Raw genomic sequence first — 27,819 nt, 5'->3', positions numbered from 1 at the left:
AGGTAGAGGAGCAATGTCAGGGCCTAAAGGAGTTTTACCAAACTGATACCCTGCGAAAGGAAGAGGGTGACGCTGAAACCGAGCGTCACTCTGACTCAGTGGAGAAGCAGTGGCAGCTGTTTTTAAAGAGGAGCTTTTTAACTCAAGACCTCGGGCTCAAGTTCCTTAATTTAATAAATATGGTGAGAATAACATTAAATGAGTCACACCTTCTTCAAGGATCACTTTTCAAAGTCAGAATCATAAATTTAAAAGTTCAGTTGTCTGTTATTCAGCTGTGCTGGTTTAGGAAGTTCTTTTTACCTCCATTCAACCTAGAATAGTGCTGAAGCCCAGCATTTATGTGCTTCTTTGCTCCTAGATCTCTTGCGAGTTTATCACATGAAGGCTATTTTATCATCTATTAACAAGAAAGAGTGACTATAATCCAAATGTAACATTATTATTATTACATAGAGTCCTCAGAAGATCACCCGGAAGTTCTGAGTTAGGTTGAAAGCATGCAACAAGATCCTTACAAGATTTCCAGAGGCAAAAGATAACATCTAGGATGAATCTTCATTTCGAAGAATTTCTTACAATACTAGATCTTTTCATAGCAAAGCTCCATTATATTTAGAAATGTACCCTAAACTTTAGTTGTTAAGTTATATCTGTAAAGTATCCTAGAATCGTTATATCAACCTCAGGCCCATATAAAGTTCTCCACAGAATTCTTGAAAGATGGTTAATCCACCTCTCCTTCAATATCTCAAGTATCTTCCTTACGAAACTGTTAGAAAATGCCAGCTAGGAAGGTTTTTTTTTTTTTAATGTTAAGTCGAATCTGTCTTCATATCTGATTCTAACCCTCTGTAGCTCCACAGGGGGAAAAAATGTATGCATATTTCATTTCTCTTACACACGAAAGTTTTTCAAACCTTGAAAACAGTTGCAAAATCTAATTTGAGTCTTTTCTGCAGGGAACTAGATATAAATCCTTTCTATCATTTAGGAGGTAGCTTTCTCTCTTTCTTCATCCTAATCCTCCCTCCCAGAATTTTCCATGATTTGTCAATATCATTCATAACATGTAAACAAGAAGTAAAGTACAACTTCAACACAGAGTACAAAGTGTACATCATTCTTTACTAATGAGACCTAAGATTGTACTAGCACTTTTAGCAATAATTTCACTTTGTTGGTTCATATTAAGCCTGTGATGGGAAAACTGCAATTGCATTACATTTTTATTGCAGTTCCTGCCAAGCTAGGTCTCTCCCATTTTATATCCATGTCGCCTATTTATCTTTTACATACAAATGTGAACCTTTATATTTATTCCTATTTTATATCACTTTGTTAGTTTTGACTCATGATTCCATCTTGTTAAACTAATTTTGAGCCTGCTATCTATTGCATTAGCCATCTCTCCTGGGTTTAATTCTGTATATTAATAAGTAAGCCTCTTGTGGCTGCAATTAGATCTTTAATAAAAGTGTCTGAGGGGCAGATTGCTACCCCAATCCATTAAGCAGCCAATTGATTAACCAGTCTTTTAAACAGTCATGGACATTCCCAGTAGTACTTTATTTTAACCACTTTTTCTTAAGTCTATAATGGAAGACACTGATCAAAGGAAGGTCTGTCTACCTAGTATCCTATCAATTGTATAATATAATTTGGCAAAAATTAGTTTGACTCCTAGTGATCATAGGGTTCTTTCCAAAGTGCTTACAATCTGCTTGATCAATGATGACTTTATTGCCCTGGTTTTCAATGTAAAGCTTACTGACAGGTAAATCACATAGGCCATCTTTTCCCCCATTTGAAAATCAGGGCATTTTCCTTTCTCTAATTTTCTGGCCCTTCTCCTGTTTTCTGTAGATTTGCAAAGATGACTGACATCTGCAATTTTCTCAGTACTCTGACATGTGATGAATCTCAGTCTGGAGCCTGAATTCATTTGGAAGAGTTGGGCTCTAACTACCCTCATCTACTTTGAGCTACAATTTCCTCTTTATCTTCATTGTTTCAAACTTTGTTGTTTAAAGACCAGTCTTCTTAAATCCATATGGAAACAAAATATGCATTAAATAATTCTAATTTATCTAATACTATCCTTATGCATCAGAGAAAACTTGCTGAGTATTTTACCTATGTTCTTATGTTATATTGGTGCTTTACTGTAAAAAAAAAAATTGTTATTTTTTTACTTGGAACATTTAGAACATATCTATCTATTTATCTATCTTTAAGATTTTTATTCTTTTTCAGTATATCTTTATATCCATCTCTTCATTGTGTACTTCTCCAGTTTGCACTCATAAGGGAGTTTACATATTTGTAAACTGCACTTTTTTTGGTCTATCCTTTTTCTTACTAACTTCCTTTTGAGAAATTATATTTTTCAGTTTTGGAATTTCCAGTTGGTTCTTTTTTATTAGATTTATATTGCCAGTGAAATTCTCTTTTTTTATCCTCTCTTTCTCCATCTTTCCTATACTTTCGTGACCATATTAATCATGGGTATTTTAAAGTGTTTGTCAGCTAAGTCCAACATCTGGATCTGGAATTGTTTCTATTGTCTACTTTTTCTCTCGGTTTCCAGCTGTGTAGTCCTATCTTGGGATGATGAGCGAATATCTATCAAATGCCAAGCATTATGTATAAAAAAATTGTAGGAGTTCCAGGTGGTGTTATCTTCTTTCCTTAGGTGGGTGTTGGTTGAAGATCACTTAAGCCAATCAGGAGCTGGTGAAGTTGAGTCCAGAGTACAGTCCTGTCAATGCTCCATCTATTCTGTTGACCTTGGGCTCTCAGCGTTTTCAAGTTAGAGCTTCGTGCATTCTCTGAGATCTCTCCCCCTGGCAGTCTCCAATTTGGGGAGTCTTGGGAGATAGCTGAAAAACTTCCACTCTACTTTTCAGAGGCTTTTGCTTGGGTTTTTTAATCCACTGCCCTGTTCAGCCCCAGTATTTTGTCAATGTTCTGAGATGAAGATGAGCTGTGTGCTTGAACCCCCATCCCCACTAGTGTCTGTCAAAAGTTCTATTGTTTTCTCTGTTCCCCAGTAAAGCCTCACGATCAGCCTCCTGTCGGCATACAGAATTGGGAAATGCCCCTGACTGGGGTAGGAGAGGTGACAGGTGAGCTCACCACTCTCAGGTTCGTCCTTCTCTGGAGTCTTGGCCTCTTTAGTTCTTTTTGCCTTCAAATAGATACTTTCTGCATTTATTCCAGCTTTTCTAGTTGTTCTAGGCAGAAGCACTGCTCTGCCACTAGCTACTCCATCCTACCCAGAAACAGAGGTCCTTTATTACTTATTTAGAATGTTTAAGATTGTACAGTCAGATTTTCATTTAAGATCTGTAGCAGGAATCCATTCAAAATTATATTTTGTATCTTTGTCTAAATAAACTTAGGTTTCATGATATTCAAACGTCCATTTAGAGTTTTCAGCAACAGTGTGTATTTTACTACATACCTTGGTGGTCTTTTACCTTGACATTATAAACATGGCTACTTTACCCCAAGGTCCTTACCACTGTCATATGATAAATAAATTCCTCCTTATTGATAAGAATTAAGGTCCACATAATGCTTAACTTTATTGGTTCAGTGACATTCTGACATATGAATGGTAAAGCCATTTGGTAAAGCCAGTATAACACAATTTTTATTCTCTTCATATCTTTCGGACCATTAGGCTTTTAAACAAACATTATTGCTGAAATGTGGTAACCAGTTTGGTTATTAAGAAGGAAGAAGTCCAGCTGGCATTTTCCACTGAGTGTTCTGCTCTTGATTGGGTTGCTGAGGCTCAGATTTTCAAACTTGAAATTGAAAAATTTTTCAGTTCATCTAAAAATCATCACAATTAGAAAAACTGATTTAGGGCAGAAATCTGGCAGACATCTTGATGAAAGTGCCAATTTACTAATTTATAGTGGCAAATACCGAGAATGCTACATGGAATACTGCCTTCCAGTTATCAAGATATCTGAAAAGCAAGATGTCAGAAGACCACTCATTGTGTGTGAACCTACATGGAAAATGGAAAATTTAGTGCCCTGTTTAGGCTAGATTATGGCAAATTTTCCAATGACCTTATACAGAAGTAGAATGAGTAGTGTGTTTACTAACTAGACCTCAGGCAAATTATTTAATCTTTCTGACTGACCAAAATATTTCTTTGCCAAATGCATAATCACTCTTCTTGAATCCTGCTAGCTAGGCATCAACAAATCCTACCATAGCTCTCTTTTCTAGGCTTCATTCAGAGCATATACTCTTCCTATTGTAGTTGTCATTGACATGCTGCAAATTCCAAGTTTACATTAAATTGTGTATTATATAACATTTTGATTAATATTTTCTTAATAATATGTGAAAGATACCCTATCTTTATTTATAACATAGATAAAAATATGATTTGCTTTAGGGCCTGCTGTGGCTGTCTAATACCTTTCATAATATGTGTGTCTTGTTCATCATAATTACAGAATACATCATTTTACTACTAGATCCCCAAATTCATAGGAGAAGTCACATTTAGCACCTGCAGGTATTTTTTCAATTAAACGACACGTTATAATGTCTACATTAATATAAAAATATAAATGTGCAATATTAATGTCATTTAAAATAATTTTAAAATAAGATGGCCTGTGATTTAAAATATCCTGTTACTATTCATGGCACTATCTTGTGACTATAATCTAAAAGGTCCCTTGACTTTTAGATACCCAGCTGTCATTGCCATTGTAGAAATTCATGTGCAATTGCTCCTTAGAAATTCAAGGATTTACTGAGAAAAGCTGGCCATCAAAGTAAAAATTACTGTTTTGCCAAACAAACATTCTTCTGCATTTTTTTGACGTTTGACATAAAAAAAGCCCATTGTCTTACTTTCTACCTCTCTTATCCTTCTGCCTCTGATTGAATTTCCAGTAGTTTAAAATCATTGTTTAAAGGATTTCAAATCAGAGATCTAGAACATATGAAAGTTGGGAAGAGAAGTCTTGGAATTTAGATATTGTTCTTCTGGTGCACAATAGAGATACAAATATAGAGATACAGTTGGTCCTCCATATCCACGGCTTCCAAATCCCTGGATTCAACCAACCTCAGAGCTAAACATAGTACACCATCCACAGTTGGTTGAAACCTGCGGATATGGAGGGCCAACCATGGGACTTGAGCATCCACTGGTTTTGGTGTCCGCAGTGAGTCCTGGAACCAGTCCCCCCCTGCCACCCTGCTGCCATGAATACCGAGGGACAACTGTATATACAGGTACATTTCAGTTCTCACAAAACGGAGTAACTTGAGGAACTGCTCACAAGGAAAATTTTAAATAATTGTAGTATTGAGTTGGCCAAAAGGTTTGTTCGGTTTTTTCTGTAAGATGGCTCTAGTAGCACTTAGTTATCTTTAACTTCATTTGAAACAATTTTGTTAGATTGTATATGACAGCTGTCATATCGGCGTCATTTAAAAAAAGACTTATCAAAATTGGTGAATTTTTGTGTAACCATTTTAATACTGAAGATGGAAGAAAAAAAGCAACAGTTTCGGCATATTATGCTTTATTATTTCAAGAAAGGTAAAAACGCAACTGAAACACAAAAACAGATTTGTGCAGTGTATGGAGAAGGTGCTGTGACTGATGGAACATGGCAAAAGTGTTCTGCGAAGTTTTGAGCTGGAGATTTCTTGCTGGACGCTGCACCATGGTCGGGTAGACCAGTTGAAGTTGATAGCGATCAAATCTAGACATTAGTTGAGAACAATCAATGTTATACCACGTGGGAGATAGCTGACATACTCAAAATATCCAAATCAAGGGATGAAAATCATTTGCACCAACTTAGTTATGTTAATCGCTTTGATGTTTGGGTTCCACATAAGTTAAGTGAAAAAAACCTTCTTGACTGTATTTCCTCATGTGGTTCTCTACTTAAACATAACAAAAACGTTCCATTTTTAAAACAAATTTTTACGGGTGATGAAAAGTGGATACCGTACAATAATGTGGAACAGAAGAGATCATGGGGCAAGCGAGATGAACCATACCAAAGGCTGGTCTTCATCCAGAAAAGATGATGTTGTGTCTATGGTGGGATTGGAAGGGAGTCCTCCATTATGAGCTCCTTCTGGAAAACCAAACAATTAATTCCAACAAGTACTGCTCCCAATTAGACCAACTGAAAGCGGCACTTGACGAAAAGCATCCAGAATTAGTCAACAGAAAATGCATAATCTTCCATCAGGATAACACAAGACCGCATGTTTCTTTGATGACCAGGCAAAAACTGTTACAGCTTGGCTGGGAAGTTCTGATTCATCCGCCATATTCACCAGACATTGCACCTTCGGATTTCCATTTATTTTGGTCTTTACAAAATTCTCTTAATGGAAAAAATTTCAATTCCCTCGAAGACTGTAAAAGACACCTGGAACAGTTCTTTGCTCAAAAAGATAAAAAGTTTTGGGAAGATGGAATTATGAAGCTCCCTGAAAAATGGCAGAAGGTAGTGGACCAAAAGGGTGATTACGTTGTTCAATAACGTTCTTGGTGAAAATGAAAAATGTGTCTTTTATTTTTACTTAAAAACCAAAGGGACTTTTTGGCCCACCCAATATATACAATGGGATAGTTTAGAAAGAAACACAGACCCGGAACAATCTGCCCCCTCATGGTCCCTGATACTCAGATATTGACATATTCTAATGTGTGTTAAAATAAAAGGTGGAATCCACTTCAAAACTTATGCATTAAAATAATCTCAACTTCAAAATTTCTGGATCCCTGTGCTCATTCAGTCACCCTTTAAGCCCCAGGAAATGAACAGATCCTAAAGGAGAGGACTCAAACACCAGTGGGGTCATGAAGAACTCGGGAGCTGACATCCAAGCATAGATTATGGGTTCTGAGAGCCCAGCTGTGCCTGTGCACAGACTTTTCAGACTTGTCTTGATATCAGAACTGTGCTCTGCTTTGGCTATGATGAAGCGTTTGCCTCCTCAAATAGTTGTATGCAAAATGTTGTATTTCTTGGGAAAGAAAAGCCATTATACAATTATTAATTTCACAGGCAAAAGCAAATGAAATATTAAATGTGAAAAATGAAGTACACATTATGGAGAACACTATGGAAAGCCAGAAGGCAGAAAGGGAAGAACTCAGCCGCCTTCGGATAGCCTGGCAACTTAAAGCCGCTGCAAGCAAGCCCATGAAACAGCAGTGGGGAGCGTTCAAAGAGCAACTTAGAAAGGTGAGGGAACAGGCAAATGGGTAGTATTCAGCCTTAAAAGGGAAGGAAATTCTGACACATGCTGCAACATGGAGGGACCTTGGAAATATAAGTGAAATCAGACGAACACAAAAGGATAAATATTGTGATTCCACTTATGTGAGGAACCTCGAGTAGTCAAATTCATAGAGACAGAAAGCAGAATAGAGGATACCAGGGGCTGAGGGGAGGGTGAAATGGGAGTTAGAGTTTAACCAATACAGAGTTTCTGTTTGGGAAGATGAGAAAGTTCTGGTGATGGTTGGTGGTAATGGTGGCACACCAGTATGAATGTACTAATGCCACTAAGTTGCACACTTAAAAATGGTTCAAATGGTAGATTTTGTTAATATTTTACCACAATAAAAAGAGGGCCTGTGCTTTTGTTCATTGGTGGTTTAGAACCACAAGCTCACTCTAGGTAGTGAGTGCTTTCATGGTCATTGAAAAGTTTGATGACACACCATGTCATCACTGGAATGATTATGACGTATTTGCTGGTGGTACGTATGCATAACTATCTAATGTCTATTTCAGACTACTCACAACTTAAAACTTCTTCAGGAAGCACTTATGCCTGTGTCTGCACTTGACCTTGGAGGGAGTCTCCAGACCATTTTAGGTCTACAGAAAAAATGGAACGAAATGAAACCTCAGTTCCAGGTGAAGAAACAAATTGATGGCCTTGGGTGAATGAAAAAGTATTAAAAACTCTTCAGTCGATGCTCACCTAATTAATTTTTACAGTCTGATGAATTACAATTTTTAAAAAACAAAAGCATTGCTTGTCTAAAAATCCACTTTAAAAACACATTTTTCTTCCTGTTTAAGTGCAGTGTGCTATATTTGATGATACACAAACATTCGGGCTACAAAAGGTCCTTAATATATTCTTATCTTAGATTATTTTAATTTAAGTTAGTTCCTTATTAATGTATTTATCATATATATTTACTCTAATTCTTTTCCTAAGGGGTATAGACATGATTTCGATTCAGACATCTCAAAACAAGGATGGGCAATCTCTGACACAGAGGTTCTGCTGTCCTCTGTCCCTGAAATTATCACTGTGATGTCATTGTGCCCACCCACTGGCACCCCAGGCTCCTACCACCATTCCAAGAATTTTGCTGTGCTCTCCCTTTCTCCCTCTCAGAGAGCCCTCAGGATGTGAGAGAAAAAACCATGGGCCATGTTCCCAGGCCCTGATTGCTAGTGCATTCCATAACCCCCCACCTCTTGCCATTCCTGAGCTTGACACAGCTGCCGAAAAAGTTTGCCAGTCACGTTATCCTCCTGCCTGGATTCTTGTTCTTTGCTGCAAAGTTAAGATACCTGTGTTTCTGTTTGTCACTACTTTGCAAGTATTGGCTTTAAAGAAACCCCGAAAACAGAAGTTTGAAGATTCCTTTAGGGAATATCTAACTTATGTTCCTTTAAGACAAAACTAATGCAATACATAACCACCCCGCACTCACAAAAAGCACACACACCATTGTGGCCCACAGTGAACTCTTTCCTCCAAACTCTTAGAAAATTCTCCTAGCCTATCTGTTGGTTTCTTTGTTATAGTCTCTATCATACGTATCTGCATTTCATGTGTGCACATGCCCCTGCACATGAGTAAGTGTATGTGTGTAAATTCCTCTAAATCAGGAACTGTTGTCAAGCTTCTTTAGCTCTGTCACTGTGATGTGCGTATATTTGATGCCCACGTACTTGATTTCAACATGAAGACCCTTACTAGGTCACTCTTCTGCAAATTATCTCCTTAGCCTAAATCATTTCCATTACTGTTATCCTTGACATAAAATCCAGCCCTGAAATTATAGCAGCTTCCTCTTTAAGCTGTGCACCAGGATCTAGATTCCTATAAGGGCTCTCTGAGCAGTTCTGGGTAAAAAGAAGGTGGCTTATCCCTCCCTACAAGTGGTGGCTATTTGTGGATTCTGGGATGACTGCTTTTAAAGCAGCATAGCTACTGTGCTTCTCAGCTGGTGGTTCATTTTGATCATTCTTTTATCACAGAGGACAAATAATTCCCCCAATATATTTTTATGCTTGTCTTCTTTTGGTGTTCTTATCATACCACCTGATTCTGGTTGTATTAAATATCACAGATGGTCACAGCCTCATAGAGTATCTAGAATATATTTACTTAACAGATGACCAGAATATTTGGTATGCATAGAAATATATGACTTTCCATTTCGCCACCTAACTTTGAAACACTTTTTTGTGTTTTTTAAATTTTTTAATTTAATTAATTTAAATTAATTAAAAAAAAAATCTGAGGAGGTGAGGATGGAATAATAGATCCCTAGCATCATGCACAATGCCTGGATTTGCAGGGATGGGGGTGAGGCTCACAATAAGTATTTGTTAACAAATAAGAGAGTGATTTGTTATTGAGATCTTCATATAGTCAGTTGTAAAGTAAAAAGCTCTCTAAAAGCTGTATTTCTTTTATTGCTTACAACTTTTTAGCAACTGAATGATGAGGTTCAATACATTATAAAAGAGTCAGAAGAGTTAAGTGGCAAAGGAGCCCCTGTGAAAGAGAAGTCTCAACAGCTGAAGGACCTAATTCACCTCCATCAAAACCAGAAAGAGAGAATCCAAGATTACGAGGAGATCCTGTATAAGATTGTCCAGTTCCACCAAGTCAGAGAAGAGGTAAGACTTATCATGGATGTTTGGAAGACTCTCAGTTTTAAAGTATGAAATTAAAAATAAATGTGTAATATATAAAGGCCAGATTGCTTATTCTGATATTAGAAGCTTTCCTCAGTCTGGCCCCTGACTTTTCTCTCACTGGACCCCATCCTGCCCAATGTTCCAGCCAAACTGAGCTCTCCTTGGTCCCTCAAAGATGGCGTCCACATCCCTAATTCCAAGCCTTGACTCTTGGGCTGCCATTATCTGACAGGTCCTTCTGCCTCCTCTCTACCGTCTAGGCCCTGTCCCTCCATCCAACAATCCACCTCCCTTGGAGTGATTTTTCTCTCTTCAAAATTCCTTGAACTCTTATTGTTTATTCCGCACATCTGTCATTTTTAACACCTTGATTCTTAATTACTTTTGTTCCCCTAACTCAAGTGTAAGCTCTTTGAAGGAAGAAAACAATGTTTTTTATATCTCAAGTATCAGTAGAGTGCTCAGTAAAACTTCATAGTCCTTAGCCTCTATTAACAGAAAATGGAGACTTATTGAAATCCCTTGAAAATAGCCTCTGAATTTACTCAGATCACAGGCCTCATCTTGCTAAAGTTTTAGGCTATGAGCAAACAGTGTTTTCTTCTTTAATAGAACTGACAGTGTTAGTCCGTCAATTTTACCCTATTGACTTGCAGCATTGTAACACTTATTTGTCTATAATACTAATAATTTTAGATGGGCTTGTCAGTGTTGACCTGCTAGTTAAACGTTATAGGAAATAAGTTTTTTTTTTTAAAAAAAAGCTATCTTTGAGAAAGACAAATACTGTATGATATCGCTTATATGTGGAATCTGAAAAATACAACAACGTAGTAAATATAACAAAAAAGAAGCAGACTCACAGATATAGAGAACTAGTGGTGACCAGTGGGGAGAGGGAAGGGGGGAGGGGCAGTACAGAGGTAGGGGATTAAGAGGTACAAACTATTAGGTATACAATAAGCTACAAGGTTATATTGTACAATTTAGGGAATATAGCCCATGTTTTATAATAACTATAAATGGAGTATAACCTTTAAAAATTGTGAATCACTATATTGTACACGTGTCAGTTATATAATATTGTACATCAACTATACCTCAGTTTTAAAAATCTGTCTTCGTAAAAATATGAAGGTTAATTGTTAATGGCCTAAATTCCAGCTGGGACGACTCTTCAGATCAAGAAAACTGGAGTTTCTACAACAGCCAAAGGAAATGGGTGATGCTCACGGTGTCCAGGTTCTCCTCAGTCGCTCTCGGGAAAAGCAGGCACACATAGACCATCTGCATAAACTGGCGCTTTCCTTGGGGGTGGACGTCATCTCGTCAGTTCAGCGGCCTGTAAGCAACTTAGAACACCATCATTTATACCTAATATAGCTCTCAGTTGGCCTGTAGGATGAAAGAAACCAGGCAGATCGCCTGGTATACGTTAAATTAAAAAATACATTAAACCATTGGGCTACTTATTTGTGGTAAGTTTCTACCACGTCCAGAGAAAAGAATTTTCAGGAGAAAAATCTGATTTTAAAAGCCTTGTTTGATACATCTGTTCTCATGCTAATTTAGAAAAATCATAGAGGTGTGCTATCTATAATGGCAGTTAGTTTTTCACGTTTGAAATATGCCTAAATATGTAATTAAGGGACTAAACTTTTAATTTTATTTAACTTTAATTAATTTAAATTTAAAACTGATAACCCCAAATTGTAAAACTTTTAAGTATATTGGGAACAATTTGGGTATGTGAGTCTATTAAACTCTATGAGATTTAAGTACAGATCAAGTATTTCTGACAGAAATTTAGCAGCAATTGAGATATGCTCTAAGTGTGAGATATACACTTGATTTCAAAGACTTAATATGAAAAAAACCTTATTAATGTTTTTTTATATTTGGTTATTTGGTTATATGTTTGGGTATGTGTTTGGTTAAACAAACTATATTATGAAAATTAATTTCAACTGTTTCTTTTTTACTTTTTAATATGACTACTAAGAAATTTAAAATTATTTATGTGGCTCACATTGTATTTCTGTTGGACAATGCTGCTTTAGCACGTCAGATCCAAAAGGTAGCCGAGAGATCGTCAGGCCCAGGACCCTCGTTTTATAGGTGAAGAGTCTTATCCCAGAGAAGCTGCTTTATCCATAAAACCCCAGGGTAGAAAAGCCCAAGAACCCTGGCTCCACCCAGGGATCTGGCACTCATCACTGGATCTGCTTTATTCCACTGGACTGACCTTACCAAAGGAGCCTAAAAGAGATGGAAATAATTCCAGATTAAATTTCCCTAAATAACACATTGGGCTCTGATTTTAAAAAAACTCCTTCTCCAAATTCTTAATTTGAGGGAAGAAAAGATTATGTTAATTCTATCCAGTATGTATAACATTAATAAAAATCATAATGGCCAATTTTATTTCAAAGTTCATTGAAGATATCCACTAAACTATATGGAATTCAATGGATCTAAAGTATTTTCTTAACTGAAAGACATAGAAATACAAGATATCTGTTGCTGTTAACAGAATGTTTTTCCCAAGAAAGACCTTTCTTTTTAAAGAGTTTTGTTTTATTAGTAAATTTATTTTAAAAGAAAAAAAACAAGTAAGACGTCTCACTTTGCACAAATAATGTAAATTGTTCTCCAGTCCGCATCTGGCCTTGGCCTCGGCAGCCCTCTGCGCTGAGTAGAGGTTGGAGCACTTGTGTAATAAACCTGAGGTTACGCTCAAGTTGACAGGAAAATTATAGTGCAGAAGCCAAATGTTTCTAATGCATATTTTATGCCTTTTGAAGTAAAAATTATACCTTATAATGAATAGTGTCTCTGAGGCGTTGGGTGTGATGAGCAAATCTTCAAAACTGAAGTTTCAAGACTGGAAATGTAGGGGTTTGTCTTTCCCAACATTAGGTGTTGGGTGTCTGGCTTCTTTCTGAAATCATTATATTCAAAGAAGCTTAAGGTAAAACAAATCAGGAGCCTATTTTTTTATGTCATTTATGAGTTTCACAATGCAGGTAAATAGCATGTTGTTCTCATTGCTGTTTTGCCAATTTCCTTCATCACTTCCACTTCTCTTTCATTTTTAGAACTGTTCTAATGTCTCTGCAAAGAACCTGCAGCAGCAGCTGGACATCCTTGAGGGGGACAGTCTGAACTGGCGTGCCCAGGCTGAGGACCACGAGCGGGCCCTGACCCACAGCCTGGAGTTCTGTACCGCAAGGGGTGAGATGAGTGAGGTGAGAACACACGTGCACACACACACACACACACACACACGTGCACATGCGCACACGCACACACACACACGCACACATACACACGCGCGCACGCACACACGTGCACGCATACACACGCACGCACACACACGCACACATACACATGCGTGCACACACACATACACATGCGCACACGCACACGCGCGCACACACACACACACACATACACACACGCACACACGCACACATACGCACACACATGCACAGTGAATCAGGAGACTTTCTTTTTACCCTTGACCTTTAATCCACCAAGCAATGGCCTCAGGGCTCAGAAAGATTGAGTAAACTTTAAGCTCCCAAACTTTTTGAGGTCAGTGTATTGTCAAAGCATGGAAGAACCTAGAATGCAGTATTAGGGTTTTTTGTTTGCTCCTCCCCACCCACCCCAAACCCTCACAGCAGTTGTTTTGCTTGAGTGGATACACATCGTCAGTGCAGAGTGATAGCATCCCGGTTCAGCCAGCTCCCGCCTGCTGAGATGCTATTTAAGTACCACTGACTCATGATGAAGGGGGTGCTAAGGGAAGCAGGCTTGTTGCCTCAGAGGCTACAAAGTATTATCACCAAAGTCAAGTGGCTGGTTTCATACTTACTCAAACTGAGTGGCTTCTCTGGCAAAACAACACCTAGAGAAAAAGAAATAACAGGTGATAGGTATCCTCCTAGTCCATGCCCCTCCTCCATACACAGTTAATTCCACCTCCGCTTTCTCAATTCTACCCAACCCCCAACCCCCAGACACATACTGAACTAGAGCCACACCCTCCCATAGTTAAACTTTCCATCTAAAGGTTTACTTGTTCTAGGAGAAAAATATAGGTTAGCGAGGGTCCTGGTTCCTTACTGGAACTGACAGCAGAACAAAAGGTACCACAATTCCAGATTTATCTCTGTTTAGAGCAAGATGTTTCTAAGTTCATTAATCACAAACCCATTAGGAAAGTGAGCGGAGGGAAAAAGACGTGGTGAACCTTCTTGATGTTTCTGTTTATGCCCTCTTTACACAATTTAGGACCAGTGAGTATCAAATATTATCAAACAACATTAGAGCATGGACTTAAGTATGAGTAACTAAACTTAGAAAGTGGTCTTGCCCTTTCATAGCCCACAGAGAAGTGCAGGAAAGGAGCATGGCTGGAAGGAAAGCAAGAGGGCGAGAGCAGGAGAGGCCGCTTGGATCCTATTCAGCGGGAGGGAAACAGGAAGCAGCATCATGGAGGGTTTTCAGTTGAGTGTGCCACACGACTGTAGAGTTTCTGCTCTGCGTCTGTGTTTCAGGAGTCACTGTGGGTGAGAGGCTCATTAATTCGCTCAGTGTTAAACCCCTAGTGTAGCCTGCCCTCTGTGTAGTAGAACGGCCTCTTCCGGTTCCCGTACTGCAGTTAGCAAGACTTCAGCCAGATCACTTTAAGGAAAACAATCTTAATTCTCCTCAGGCTATAAAATTTAGATTCACAGCCATGGAAATAATTTTGTTTACTATCTTTCCCCAAAGTTGTTTTCTTTCTTCTTTTTCTTCCTCTTCTTCCTTTTTTTTTTTTTCTTTGTAAACTTTTCTTGCTGAAGATCTCTCTCTCTGCTGTGACGTTCAACCATATTTTATTGAACGCACAAGAGAGCAGGCTAAGGGCTATTCCCAGCTGCCCATGTCTCAGTTTCCCTCTTCCTGAAGCATGGTGGCCTTTATGGAGCTGGGTCTCCCTGTTCAGGCCCTTTCCACAGTGGTTCTGTTTACAGGGCTGCCTCGTGATGAGCCTTTGCTGGGAGCCAGCAGGCTGGGAAGACAGATGGCCCTTCCAGTCATAGAAGGGACACGCCAGGATTGTCTGTACTGTAACAGGAACCAGAAACCAGATACGTGCAGCTTTCATTTAGGAATCAAATATCACTTTAACATGATCTTAAGTATTAAGAGAGTGATTCTTCCCATTTGCTTCTACTTCAAATCCAACTAATGTTTGATATAAGTCACAGTTTCATATTCAAAGGATCTTTGACAAATTTGGGCCCTTTTCCCTTTTCCTTCCTCGTAGAAATATACAAGGCATGTCACAGTATATCATGCACAGCCTGGATTTTCCAACTACAAGCTTAATGGGAAAATAATCCAAAGGAATATTTTCAGTGCCCGTTAATAAAATAAAGAGATGTGTGGTCTAGTTTGTATTGTGAATGTCAGAGCCAGATTCTAAGTTGTATAATAATATTTGATATTTTAATTATTATTATCATTATCAGTATTTGGTATAAGTGCTTAAAAATTATGTAAAATTAAAAGCTGTATGTTACACTAATTTTTTTTGTATAAAAAAATAAAATCAGATAGCCCACCAGGGAACTAGACCAAGCATAGCATTTGATTTTTTCAGTTGATTTTGAAATGCATTATTTTGCATCCAGTGCATTTAAAGTGCTTCTTGGAAGTTCACTGATCTGAGCTGAAATTGGTTTTGGAGGACTTTCATTTTCCAGATGAGGAAACTGAGGAGTATACAGTTTTCACTTGAGCAGTGTGCTGCAGGACTGTGGGGTTTCAGGGAGTCAGCTTTGGGCCAGAGGCTCATTTATTGGGGACCAACTTTTACTGGGCACCAGCTTGTCACCTGCTAAACTCAGAGTTCACCATTCAGTTAATGTTTGAACCCATTCAACCACTGCATGGTCTGATGTTAATGTATCCTTTTACTATGCTTTCTTCTTCTATCTTTGTTTTCTAACATACTCATTACAAGCTCTTTGTATGATCTGATATAATAGCACAGTTCATTTGGTTATTTCAACTAAAATTACTTTATTGCATGGTTTTAATTGCACTAAAGGCCCTTAGAAAAGGACTCAGGAGTTCCCTGGTGGTCCAGTGGTTAGGACTCAGGGCTTTCACTGCTGTTGCCTGGATTTAATCCCTGGCTGGGGAACTAAGATCCCGCAAGCCACACGGCAAAAAATAACAGAAAAAAAAGAAAAGGACTCAGTATCTCAAGGTAAAATAAAGTGAGGTATTCTAAATGTGATTTTTTTTTTTTTAATGTGATGTGATATTCCTTAATGACAAAGAACCATGGTTTTGTGCCTTGATTCTCTTTGGGTAAAATATTATTATTTTCTAATTTTATATACTATATAAGACATAGTTAGTTAATTGTAAAACCTCATTTTCTCCATGTGTACTAGAAAACACAGCCTTCAGACTGCCAGATTTTGTGGAGTTTTTTCCCATTCATTTCACACACAGATATATTTGTATGCATGAATGTTGAATCTCACTGTACATTTTCTTGCCTGGCAATATAAATAAGCTTTTAATACACAAAGCATTATAGATATTCTCTGCCATATTACATGACAGAACATCATCAGTTCCTTATTCTTTACATGTCTTCTTTAGAAATGTAATAAGTTAATATCGAGCATGTTTTCTTCTTGCAACCTGACCAAAAAAATTACCTTTACATTTACATGATGTTAATGGAAATTTGTCACTGGAGTCTCATTATGGGTCACGAACAATTACTTTGATGAAAAGAATAGTAATGACAGAATTGGGTTGCTATTCATTTTCCCAAAATAAATTTTGCAGATGGAGCTTTCATATAATTATATTACTTCAGCCTGAAATTTCTACACTGTAGCAACATCTTACCCATCAGGAAGGAAACAGAAATATGTATGTGTGTATATATATATATATATATATTCCATATGTTAAAGTCTCTTGTTCTGGTTACACAGATTCTTTTGTTCTTTTGTCAATTTGGATAAAACGGTCATCTAAGTTCCAGGGAGATAAGGCAGATTAGCAGCAATAAATTATTGTAGAATAGGGGAATGCTGCTGCCTTAGACAGATACACAACCAATAACATTAAACCTCCTGATATTGTATAGTGCTTTGCTATTGACAAAATGACTGTGGACAACCACCATCTGGTAAGAAAGGAAGCAGAAAAAGAGGGTATAGATGAGGCAGCACTATGGTATAGTACAGATAATTACTGTTTTCCAGATTGATGACCTTAATTCATCATTTTAAGAAAAAAACTAAATTATCATCATTCAACAGACATGACTACTGTGTGCCAGGCCATAAGAACAGGAAAGTCCTCAGGAAACTAAGAGTCTAGGCAACTTGAAGCCCAGGGGACTTCACAGTCACAACTGCTCATTACCAGGCCCCACTGTGAGTCTGTTTCATTGGTATATGTAAGAGGATAGGAAAGGTTATAATTTGTTCTGAAAATGTCCATCCCATAGGGTTAGAATCTGTTATAAGTTTTGTGTGTAACATCTGCAAAATGACTCTTCTTACTGAAGAAGACAGAAAGCTAAAGTTTAAAATCATGGTTATCGTGTCCAGAAAATGAAACGTAAATATATTATGAACAAACAAAACTTGCAGAGTGGATAAAATAGCTATTACTGAGATATGCTGCCACCTGCAATTTAAAATGGAGCAATTGTCTTCTCCTTCCAAGCAGCCCCATTTCCTGCTTCTACAAGACTGATGGTAAGCACGGGAAGACAGCCATGTGGTTGCTGAATGGATGGAGGCCAAGAAAGTCTTATCCCAAAATCTCTCCAACACTAAGCCTAAATATTCTACCGTTAATAATTGTAGCAAATCATTCAGGTTAAGTTATGAGTCTTTGGGTCCCTTCATTTCAAACACAGGCATCCCTGGGAAGTGATAGCATTGCAGCCTTCTTTCTGTTACTGAAAATGAGAATCAGAAAGCTTTTTTTTCTGGAGTAGGCAAAATGGTGGGCAAGAAATTAAGCTCGTGAAATGGACATTAAGAGAAATGGACTATTTGTTTTGTATTTTTGCTTCTGGACAATTGTGTGCCATAGTTCTAATGAAAAGCTCTTGTTTTGAATACATTTTCTTAGTTTTAAAATGTCTCATGTCCCTCACTTAAATTGGCCTTGCCAGCAACAGACTCACAGATAATACATTCTTGTGCCGAAGTTGCCTCAACCGGCTTCCTCAAGACTAAAAATAGCAAGCCAGCCTCCTTGTTTTCCATCTTGTTCACTCTGCTTCTTCTCTAAGAAGTTTTTGTTTATGCCTAACCCTGAGAGAGGCTTACTGCTTCCTGGGAAATTTGGTGAAGATGCTCATTATGCTAGTTTCAGAAGAGCTGCAGTTTAAAAGTCTTAATGATTTTTTTTTTCTAATTATAGCTGTATTAAATTAGTCCGCTTCTTCCACAGCAGATATGTAGGAGCTGAACATATGGAAAGATAGGAAAATTGCACTGTTCATTTGAAAAAATATCTTTCTCCTGATTGTCTTAAGACTTTCAGAAATTTTATCAGTATGAATTATAACAACATTTAAAGATTTCGAATAGGGTAAACTTTTTCTTGCCCCAAGCTTTGGGTGTTTTTTCCTGCTTCTGTGCTCCAGTTGAGCAGTTGTCTTGGCCATCTACACCATTCCCCATTGTTGACAAGCTAACTAAAGTTAGAAACAGCTGCGTGAACAATGATACCACAGCCGAGCAGCCATGGCACTCAGTTCCTTTAAAAATATGATCACAAGTTATGTGGAGATTAGGTGGGAAGTTAAGTTTTCGTATTGGAATGTGCAGGTAAGAAAATTAGGCATGGCTGGATTTTTTCTGAAAATCTGATTGCTGAAGGTAGTTCATGCTTGCTGCCTTCCACTTGTGTCTGCATAGTCCTGAATTTGAGCTGGGAAAGGTACAGGATTTAAAATGGATTTCCAGTGGGACCAAAAGAGAAGAGTGCCAGCAACTTGTCAAAGGAGCTCATGTGTCAGAAAGAAACTGATCCCATTTCACATACCCATATCGCCATGAACATCTTTGGCTTTATAAATCATCTTCAGTGGAAGTGCATACATTCTGAGGCAAACAGAAATAAGTTTGCACTCATCATTTATCAGTCTTAAATTTCTTAATCCAAAGTAGACTTTAAATGTCATGGCTTAGAATTAAAGTGTTAAGGCTCAGCCTTTCTTCATTTATCATACAGTTTTCAAATAGATGTTGATTTTTTCCCATTTAAACAAGCGGGTGTAACCCAGTGGTTATCTGGTTGATGACAGAGCCCCTCTTCCTTTCTTTAGACTGAAGTTTATAATATATGTCATGTTACAGTAAGGGGGAAAAAAGAATATAAAATTTTATTTTCCAGTGGATACATGTTAGTGACTGGACGTATTTTTTCCTTTCATTTTATTTTATTTTATTTTTATTAAAAATAAAAATTGTATTTTTAGCTGTAGTAAAAGACACATACCATAAAATTTACCATCTTAACCATTTTAAGAGTACAGTTAAGTGATATTACATACGTTCACAGTGTTGCACTACCATCACCACTATTCATTTCCAGAACTTTTTCACCATCCCAAACAGAAACTCTGTACTCATTAAACAATAACTCCCTATTGAGGACATGTTTTTTAATACAAAAATCTCTGGTTTCCTCAGATGTGGTAGTTATTGCACCTATTGTTGCAGATTATGACTTCAAGGGAAAAAAGTGCCAAAGTTTTATGTGATTAACTAAGGATGAAGTCCGTATCTTAATCCCATAAAATCAACTTCATTTGTCCTTTCCCACTAATAACAAATACATGCATATTAAAACATCAAATGTCAAAAAATTTAAATATTAATTGTTTATTTCATAAATATACCAACTGAATATTATCTTTTAAATATTTTTCTGAGTTCTAATAGAGAAATCATTTTCAAATTTTGAAGTTACGCTTCTTTCCACTCCTTTATAGTATTACTGATTTATCAATTTAAATATTTTACATGGTCTCTGTGCTTATAATTTAAAGCTAATGCTCAACAATTTCATTTATCATATAAAATAAACAACACTGATGAAGTATAGTTGTGGCAAATGCAAAAATTGCATCAGTATAATAATTTCCATGTATGCAAATAGGCTAGGGCTTTATAGATTGTTGTCTTCAGAAAGTATTAAAGATAAGGTCAAGGTTCTGTTTTTACAATATGCAGAATTTGAAATAAGCACTTTGAGAAAGCAAGCATTTTCTAGGGCAGATATGTTTTTCTGCATTATAAGTTTAAAATCCAGCATGTGCCCAGCCTTTATTCCCTCCCAAATAATTTACTTGCTGTCACTGAAAAGAATTTTAATGTCTTCCTGACTTTTCTTGTCATAGCTCAAATTTATCAACCATGACATTGTTTATTCTTGGCTGTTAAATGCTTCCATGTAATGTGAGACGGTTTATATTTTCTCTGTACTTCTCTTTGCTGATAATATAGAGTGAGTTGCCTGTCAATATGTTTATCCTTCTTGAATCTGGAGAAGGGCACAGAAAGCGTTGTTGTTAATGGAACTAGACTGCTTAGAATTTTGGCTCACTGGTAAAGTTGGACTGTTTGTTCTTAAGAAAGTCATCATCTATGCCCCGTTTTCAGTGTATAGCCATACACTCTGTTTATATACAAGTTAGCATTGCCACCACAGGCAACAACTGTCACCTTACATTCCGTTTTTTAAGGACCTCTGAAGTTAATGGCTTATATCTAAGAAGTAAATCTCTTCTGGAAACTGCCCATGAAAAATAATTTTTAATTGGATTTGGACAAATACAGTCCTTTTCCTACTGACTGTCATACTGGGTCTCCTCTTCCACCCCACTAATGTCCTCGTTGGTCTAAATGTCAACACTCCATTGACCTCTGCAACATGGACAGCTCCTTGGAGGCTTAATAAATTTATTCATGATGGCTATAAGAGCATTGGAATATGGAACAAATATTAGCACACAGAGAACAGAATGAGTTGTAAAATGATGTCAAATAAATAAATACAAATAAGAAAATTAGAGTTGTTTAAAATCTATCATATGTTAAAAACTTTCTTTTTTGAAGACCAAAGGATATTCTATAACTGTAATCCTAATTATAAATTACAAATCAAAAAATACTAAGAACAATTTATAATTACCTATATTTGGGGGATATGTTTAAATTCACATTATATATTCACTTAGCAGACCTGTCTTCTACTGAAAATCACTCTGGATACATTTCAAAGGTTATGAATATTTTGAAGTGTAGATATCTTGATTTATTTCAAGTGAATATTAGTGTTCTCATTTTAAGGAAATCACCTGTTTCTTTTTATTGAACTGCAGCTCAAAGAGTCATTCAAAGACATCAAAAAGAAATTCAACAATTTGAAGTTTAATTACACCAAGAAAAATGAAAAAGCTCGAAATCTAAAAGCTCTCAAATATCAAATTCAACAAGTAGATATGTATGCTGAGAAACTACAGGTAATGAGAAAGTACATGTGTGTGTGTGTGTGTGCAACTACAATTATTGCAAAATTATTTTGCATTTCAATTCTAGATGCCTAACCCTTGGGCTTTTTTATAGCATTAGGACTGAAAAGATCATCTTTAATATTTATAACAATTGGGTACTTCATGTAAAATACATAATTAATTGATTTATCTCTTGAAGCAGCTCCAAAATAATTTCTGCCAAATCTACCCAGCCTCTCCCCTTCCACTCTCCCCCCCCACACACACACACACATATACACACACACACACATCCCCCTCTTGTATATCCCTCTTTCTTTCCTTGTACCCACCTATGTCAGGAGCTTCCTCCCCTGTTCCTGCAGCCTCTTATCACTTATACGGCTAGATTATTTGAGTGCCTTTCTCGGAAGACAGTGAGCTAACTGAGGACAATAAAATATTTGATTTTATGATCACTGTCTTTTTAAAAATCATTAGCAGCATTCTCAAACTATGGAATAGATCCTGATATGCAGTAAATTTTCTCTGTTTGCTGCTGAATCAATAAACTATCTGAAAGAAAACCTATTCTTTCCAAAATGCATTTTAATAATTATGATTTTAACATATTAAATGGAGGAAACTACAAAAGTTTTTCCAAGTTTTTCCCTCAATATTTAATCACTAACTAGCCTCATAAATAAAAATTGAATGTCATTAAATTTTTTTTTTTTGCACAGGCTTTGAAAAGGAAAATGGGAAAAGTTGAGAATAAAACTTTTTTCTTAAATTATCCAAATAATAAAGTGAATGTCCTTTTGGAAGCCATGAGGGATTTGCAGAAAAATGTGGATGAGTTTGACAAAGTTGTGACAGATTACAGGAAGAATTTGGACCTGACTGAGCATCTCCAGGAGTTGATAGAAGAGGTATCCTCTTCTTGTTGTAATGTTATCTGTGTTGTAATGTTGTTTTTAAAAATTACTCAGCTGCTTTAAAATAATGCTGCATTGGCTATTATTGTCATTAAATTCATGCATCATGCCTCTTTTCATGATTATGTCCTTAAGATAATTTCCTAAAGCAGAATTGCCAGACCAAAGGGGATGCATGTTACAAGGTTTTGATTGTATTGTCCAATTGCTCTTTGGAAAGATTTTACTAATTTACTCTTTTTACCAGCAACATATGAGAGGTTCTCATTTCTCCATAAACTCATCAACTCAAGATATGTTTAACCATTATGGAATTATGTTCACTGCTGGATATCTGCTAAAACACTCAAAAATGACATTTATTTCACAGAATTTGAAAATGTTTAGAGAGAAAGGTGATACTTGGATTTTTCAGGTACAAAAATTGTTATTGATATTATTTCGTTTTTGTCAAGAGGATAAATGGCAAAGTATACACAAATTACATGAAATGTAGCAAGTTAGTCATTATTGGCATACTTCATAGTGAAGAAGCTCTACACTTGAAGTTCTTGAGTGTTCTTTGTAGTCCATTCTTCTGAGATACAAAATGTCTCTCCCACTAATGCAATAGAGCTTTTAGATTTAACACCACATTAAGGAGGATTGAAATGATCATTCTTCTATATCTGATGTATAGGTTCGCTGTACTTCTGTGGCACTTATTTAAAGCCAGCTCCTAACAGAGTCATGTGTTTCTATTTCTCACTCAGCATAAGTGTTTCTAGCCTTGGTCAGACACCTCTTCCATCACAGTTATTTATTTTCAGTGAGAAACTCTCAATTCTCTACTGTGCTTTGAAAATATGACTGTCTTCTATCAAGAAAAGGTCAAATGCTCTTCTTCAAATGATATTTCCTCAATCTATAGACTAAATCTTATTCTTAAAAGAGAAGTTATTTATCAGTGTTATTTGGACAATACTTTATCCATGTATTGTAAATGATTTCAATTACTTAGGCTGGATTTTGTGTGTTTGAGCTTTTTTCTTTCCTTTAGCTGATATCTGGATTCTTTTTAGTGCCATATGCTTTTTATTTTTATTTTATTTTATTTATTTATTCTTAACATCTTTATTGGAGTATAATTGCTTTACAATGGTGTGTTAGTTTCTGCTTTATAACAAAGTGAATCAGTTATACATATACATATATCCCCATATCTCTTCCCTCTTACGTCTTCCTCCGTCCCACGCTCCCTATCCCACCCCTCTAGGTGGTCACAGAACACGGAGCTGATCTCGCCGTGCCACGTGGCTGCTTCCCACTAGCTATCTATTTTACATTTGGTAGTGTATATATGTCCATGCCACTCTCTCACTTCGTCCCAGCTTACCCTTCCCCCTCCCCATATCCTCAAGTCCATTCTCTAGTAGGTCTGCGTCTTTATTCCCATCTTGCCCCTAGGTTCTTCATGACCAGTTTTTTGGTTTTTTTTTAGACTCCATATATATGTGTTAGCATATGGTATTTGTTTTTCTCTTTCTGACTTACTTCACTCTGTATGACAGACTCTAGTTCCATCCACCTCACTACAAATAACTCAATTTCATTTCTTTTTATAGCTGAGTAATATTCCATTGTATATATGTGCCACATCTTCTTTATCCATTCATCCGATGATGGACACTTAGGTTGCTTCCATGTCCTGGCTATTGTAAATAGAGCTGCAATGAACATTTTGGTACATGAGTCTTTTTGAATTATGGTTTTCTCAGGGTATATGCCCAGTAGTGGGACTGCTGGGTCATATGGTAGTTCTATTTTTAGTTTTTTAAGGAACCTCCATACTGTTCTCCATAGTGGCTATATCAATTTACATTCCCACCAGCAGTGCAAGAGGGTTCCCTTTCTCCACACCCTCTCCAGCATTTATTGTTTGTAGATATTTTGGTGATGGCCATTCTGACCGGTATGAGATGTTATCTCATTATAGTTTTGATTTGCATTTCTCTAATGATTAATGATGTTGAGCATTCTTTCATGTGTTTGTTGGCAATCTGTATATCTTCTTTGGAGAAATGTCTATTTAGGTCTTCTGCCCATTTTTGGATTGTGTTGTTTGTTTTTTTGATATTGAGCTCCATGAGCTGCTTGTAAATTTTGGAGATTAATCCTTTGTCAGTTGCTTCATTTGCAAATATTTTCTCCCATTCTGAGGGTTGTCTTTTCGTCTTATTTATGATTTCCTTTGCTGTGCAAAAGCTTTTAAGTTTCATTAGGTCCCATTTGCTTATTTTTGTTTTTATTTCCATTTCTCTAGGAGGTGGGTCAAAAAGGATCTTGGTGTGATTTATGTCATAGAGTGTTCTGCCTATGTTTTCCTCTAAGAGTTTGATAGTGTCTGGCCTTACACTTAGGTCTTTAATCCATTTGAGTTTATTTTTGTGTATGGTGTTAGGGAGTGTTCTAATTTCATTCTTTTACATGTAGCTGTCCAGTTTTCCCAGCACCACTTATTGAAGAGGCTGTCTTTTCTCCACTGTATATGCTTGCCTCCTTTATCAAAGATAAGGTGACCATATGTGTGTGGGTTTATCTCTGGGCTTTCTCTCCTGTTCCATTGATCTATATTTCTGTTTCTGTGCCAGTACCATACTGTCTTGATTACTGTAGCTTTGTAGTATAGTCTGAAATCAGGGAGCCTGATTCCTCCAGCTCCATTTTTCTTTCTCAAGATTGCTCTGGCTATTGTGTTTCCATACAAATTGTGAAAATTTTTGTTCTAGTTCTGTGAAAAATGCCAGTGGTAGTTTGATAGGGATTGAATTGAATCTGTAGATTGCTTTGGGTAGTAGAGTCATTTTCACAATGTTCATTCTTCCAATCCAAGAACATGGTATATCTCTCCATCTATTTGTATCATCTTTAATTTCTTTCATCAGTGTCTTATAATTTTCTGCATACAGGTCTTTTGTCTCCTTAGGTAGGTTTATTTCTAGATATTTTATTCTTTTTGTTGCAGTGGTAAATGGGAGTGTTTTCTTAATTTCTCTTTCAGATTTTTCTTCATTAGTGTATAGGAATGCAAGAGATTTCTGTGCATTAATTTTGTATACTGTTACTTTACTAAATTCATTGATTAGCTCTAGTAGTTTTCTGGTAGCATCCTTAGGATTCTCTATGTATAGTATCATGTCATCTGCAAACAGTGACAGCTTTACTTCTTCTTTTCCAATTTGGATTCTTTTTATTTCTTTTTCTTCTCTGATTGCTGTGGCTAAAACTTCCAAAACTATGTTGAATAGTAGTGGTGAGAGTGGGCAACCTTGCCTTGTTCCTGATCTTGAAGAATGTGTATTCTGTTGTTTTTGGCTGGAATGTCCTATAAATATCAATTAAGTCTATCTTGTTTAATGTATCATTTAAAGCTTGTGTTTCCTTATTTATTTTCATTTTGGATGATTGTCCGTTGGTGAAAGTGGGGTGTTAAAGTCCCCTACTGTGATTGTGTTGCTGTTGATTTCCCCTTTTATGGCTGTTAGTATTTGCCTTATGTGTTGAGGGGCTCCTATGTTGAGTGCATAAATATTTACAATTGTTATATCTTCTTCTTGGATTCATCCCTTGATCATTATGTAGTGTCCTTGTCTCTTGTAATAGTCTTTATTTTAAAGTTTATTTTGTCTGTTATGATACTTGCTACTCCAGCTTTCTTTTGATTTCCATATGCATGGAATATCTTTTTCCATCCCCTCACTTTCAGTCTGTATGTGTCCTTAGGTCTGAAGTGGGTCTCTTGTAGACAGCATATATACGGGTCTTGTTTTTGTATCCATTCAGCCAGTCTATGTCTTTTGGTTGGAGCATTTAATCCATTTACATTTAAGGTAATTATAGATATGTATGTTCCTATTACCATTTTCTTAATTGTTTTGGGTTTGTTATTGTAGGTCTTTTCCTTCTCTTGTGTTTCCTGCCTAGAGAATTTCCTTTAGCATTTGTTGTAAAGCTGGTTTGGTGGTGCTGAATTCTCTTAGCTTTTGCTTGGCTGTAAAGGTTTTAATTTCTCTGTCAAATCTGAATGAGATCCTTGCTGGGTAGAGTAATCTTGGTTGTAGGTTTTTCCCTTTCATCACTTTAAATATGTCCTGCCACTCCCTTCTGGCTTGCAGAGTTTCTGCTGAAAGATCAGCTATTAACCTTATGGGGATTCCTTTGTAAGTTATTTGTTGTTTTTCCTTTACTGCTTTTAATATTTTTTCTTTGTATTTAATTTTTGATAGTTTGATTCATATGTGTCTTGGCGTGTTTCTCCTTGGATTTATCCTGTATGGGACTCTCTGTGGTTCCTGGACTTGATTAACTATTTCCTTTCCCATATTAGGGAAGTTTTGAACTATAATCTCTTCAAATATTTTCTCAGTCCCTTTCTTTTTCTCTTCTTCTTCTGGGACCCCTATAATTCGAATGTTGGTGTGTTTAATGTTGTCCCAGAGGTCTCTGAGACTGTCCTCAATTCTTTTCATTCTCTTATCTTTATTCTGCTCTGAGGTAGTTATTTCCACTATTTTATCTTCCAGGTCACTTATCCGTTCTTCTGCCTCAGTTATTCTGCTATTGATCCCTTCTAGAGAATTTTTAATTTCATTTATTGTGTTGTTCATCACTGTTTGTTTGCTCTTTAGTTCTTGTAGGTCCTTGTTAAACGTTTCTTGTATTTCTCCATTCTATTTCCAAGATTTTGGATCATCTTTACTATCATTATTCTGAATTCTTTTTCAGGTAGACTGCCTATTTCCTCTTCATTTGTTAGGTCTGGTGGGTTTTTACCTTGCTCCTTCATCTGCTGTGTGTTTCTCTGTCTTCTCATTTTGCTTAACTTACTGTGTTTGGGGTCTCCTTTTCGCAGGCTGCAAGTTCGTAGTTCCCGTTGTTTTTGGTGTCTGCCCCCAGTGGCTAAGGTTGGTTCAGTGGGTTGTGTAGGCTTCCTGGTGGAAGGGACTAGTGCCTGTGTTCTGGTGGATGAGGCTGGATCTTGTCTTTCTGGTGGGCAGGTCCACGTCTGGTGGTGTGTTTTGGGGTGTCTGTGGCCTTATTATGATTTTAGGCAGCCTCTCTGCTAATGGATGGAGTTGTGTTCCTGTCTTGCTAGTTGTTTGGCATAGGGTGTCCTGTTCTGGAGCTTGCTCGTCGTTGAGTGGAGCTGGGTCTTGGCGTTGAGATGAAGATCTCTGGGAGATTTTCACCGTTTGATATTACGTGGAGCTGGGAGGTCTCTTGTGGACCAGTGTCCTGAAGTTGGCTCTCCCACCTCAGAGGCACAGCCCTGATGCCTGGCTGGAGCACCAAGAGCCTGTCATCCACATGGCTCAGAATA

At 37.0% G+C, this 27,819-nt stretch overlaps 1 protein-coding gene across 11 annotated transcripts in view; it reads left to right on the top strand.

The window, feature by feature from the left end:
• The window catches only part of CCDC141 (coiled-coil domain containing 141), a 242,433-nt gene that overhangs the window by 180,059 nt on the left and 34,555 nt on the right, over window positions 1–27,819 (top strand). For all 11 annotated transcript variants that reach the window (XR_014265131.1, XR_014265132.1, XM_082466655.1 and 8 more), the window contains 8 exons: window positions 3–182; window positions 7,080–7,259; window positions 7,815–7,940; window positions 9,765–9,953; window positions 11,139–11,318; window positions 13,073–13,222; window positions 21,412–21,552; window positions 22,266–22,454. Coding sequence is in view for 9 of the 11 variants with exons in the window: in XM_082466655.1 (XP_082322781.1) it covers window positions 3–182; window positions 7,080–7,259; window positions 7,815–7,940; window positions 9,765–9,953; window positions 11,139–11,318; window positions 13,073–13,222; window positions 21,412–21,552; window positions 22,266–22,454 (1,335 nt within the window). In the remaining 2 variants the exon portion in view is untranslated. The remainder of the gene's footprint in view (window positions 1–2; window positions 183–7,079; window positions 7,260–7,814; window positions 7,941–9,764; window positions 9,954–11,138; window positions 11,319–13,072; window positions 13,223–21,411; window positions 21,553–22,265; window positions 22,455–27,819) is intronic.

This window comes from Balaenoptera physalus (assembly GCF_965194825.1).
Source record: "Balaenoptera physalus genome assembly, chromosome: 6".
Classification (NCBI taxonomy): Eukaryota; Metazoa; Chordata; class Mammalia; order Artiodactyla; family Balaenopteridae; genus Balaenoptera; species Balaenoptera physalus.
Note: the sequence above shows the minus strand (reverse complement) of the source record. Positions and strands in the feature narration are given on the sequence as shown.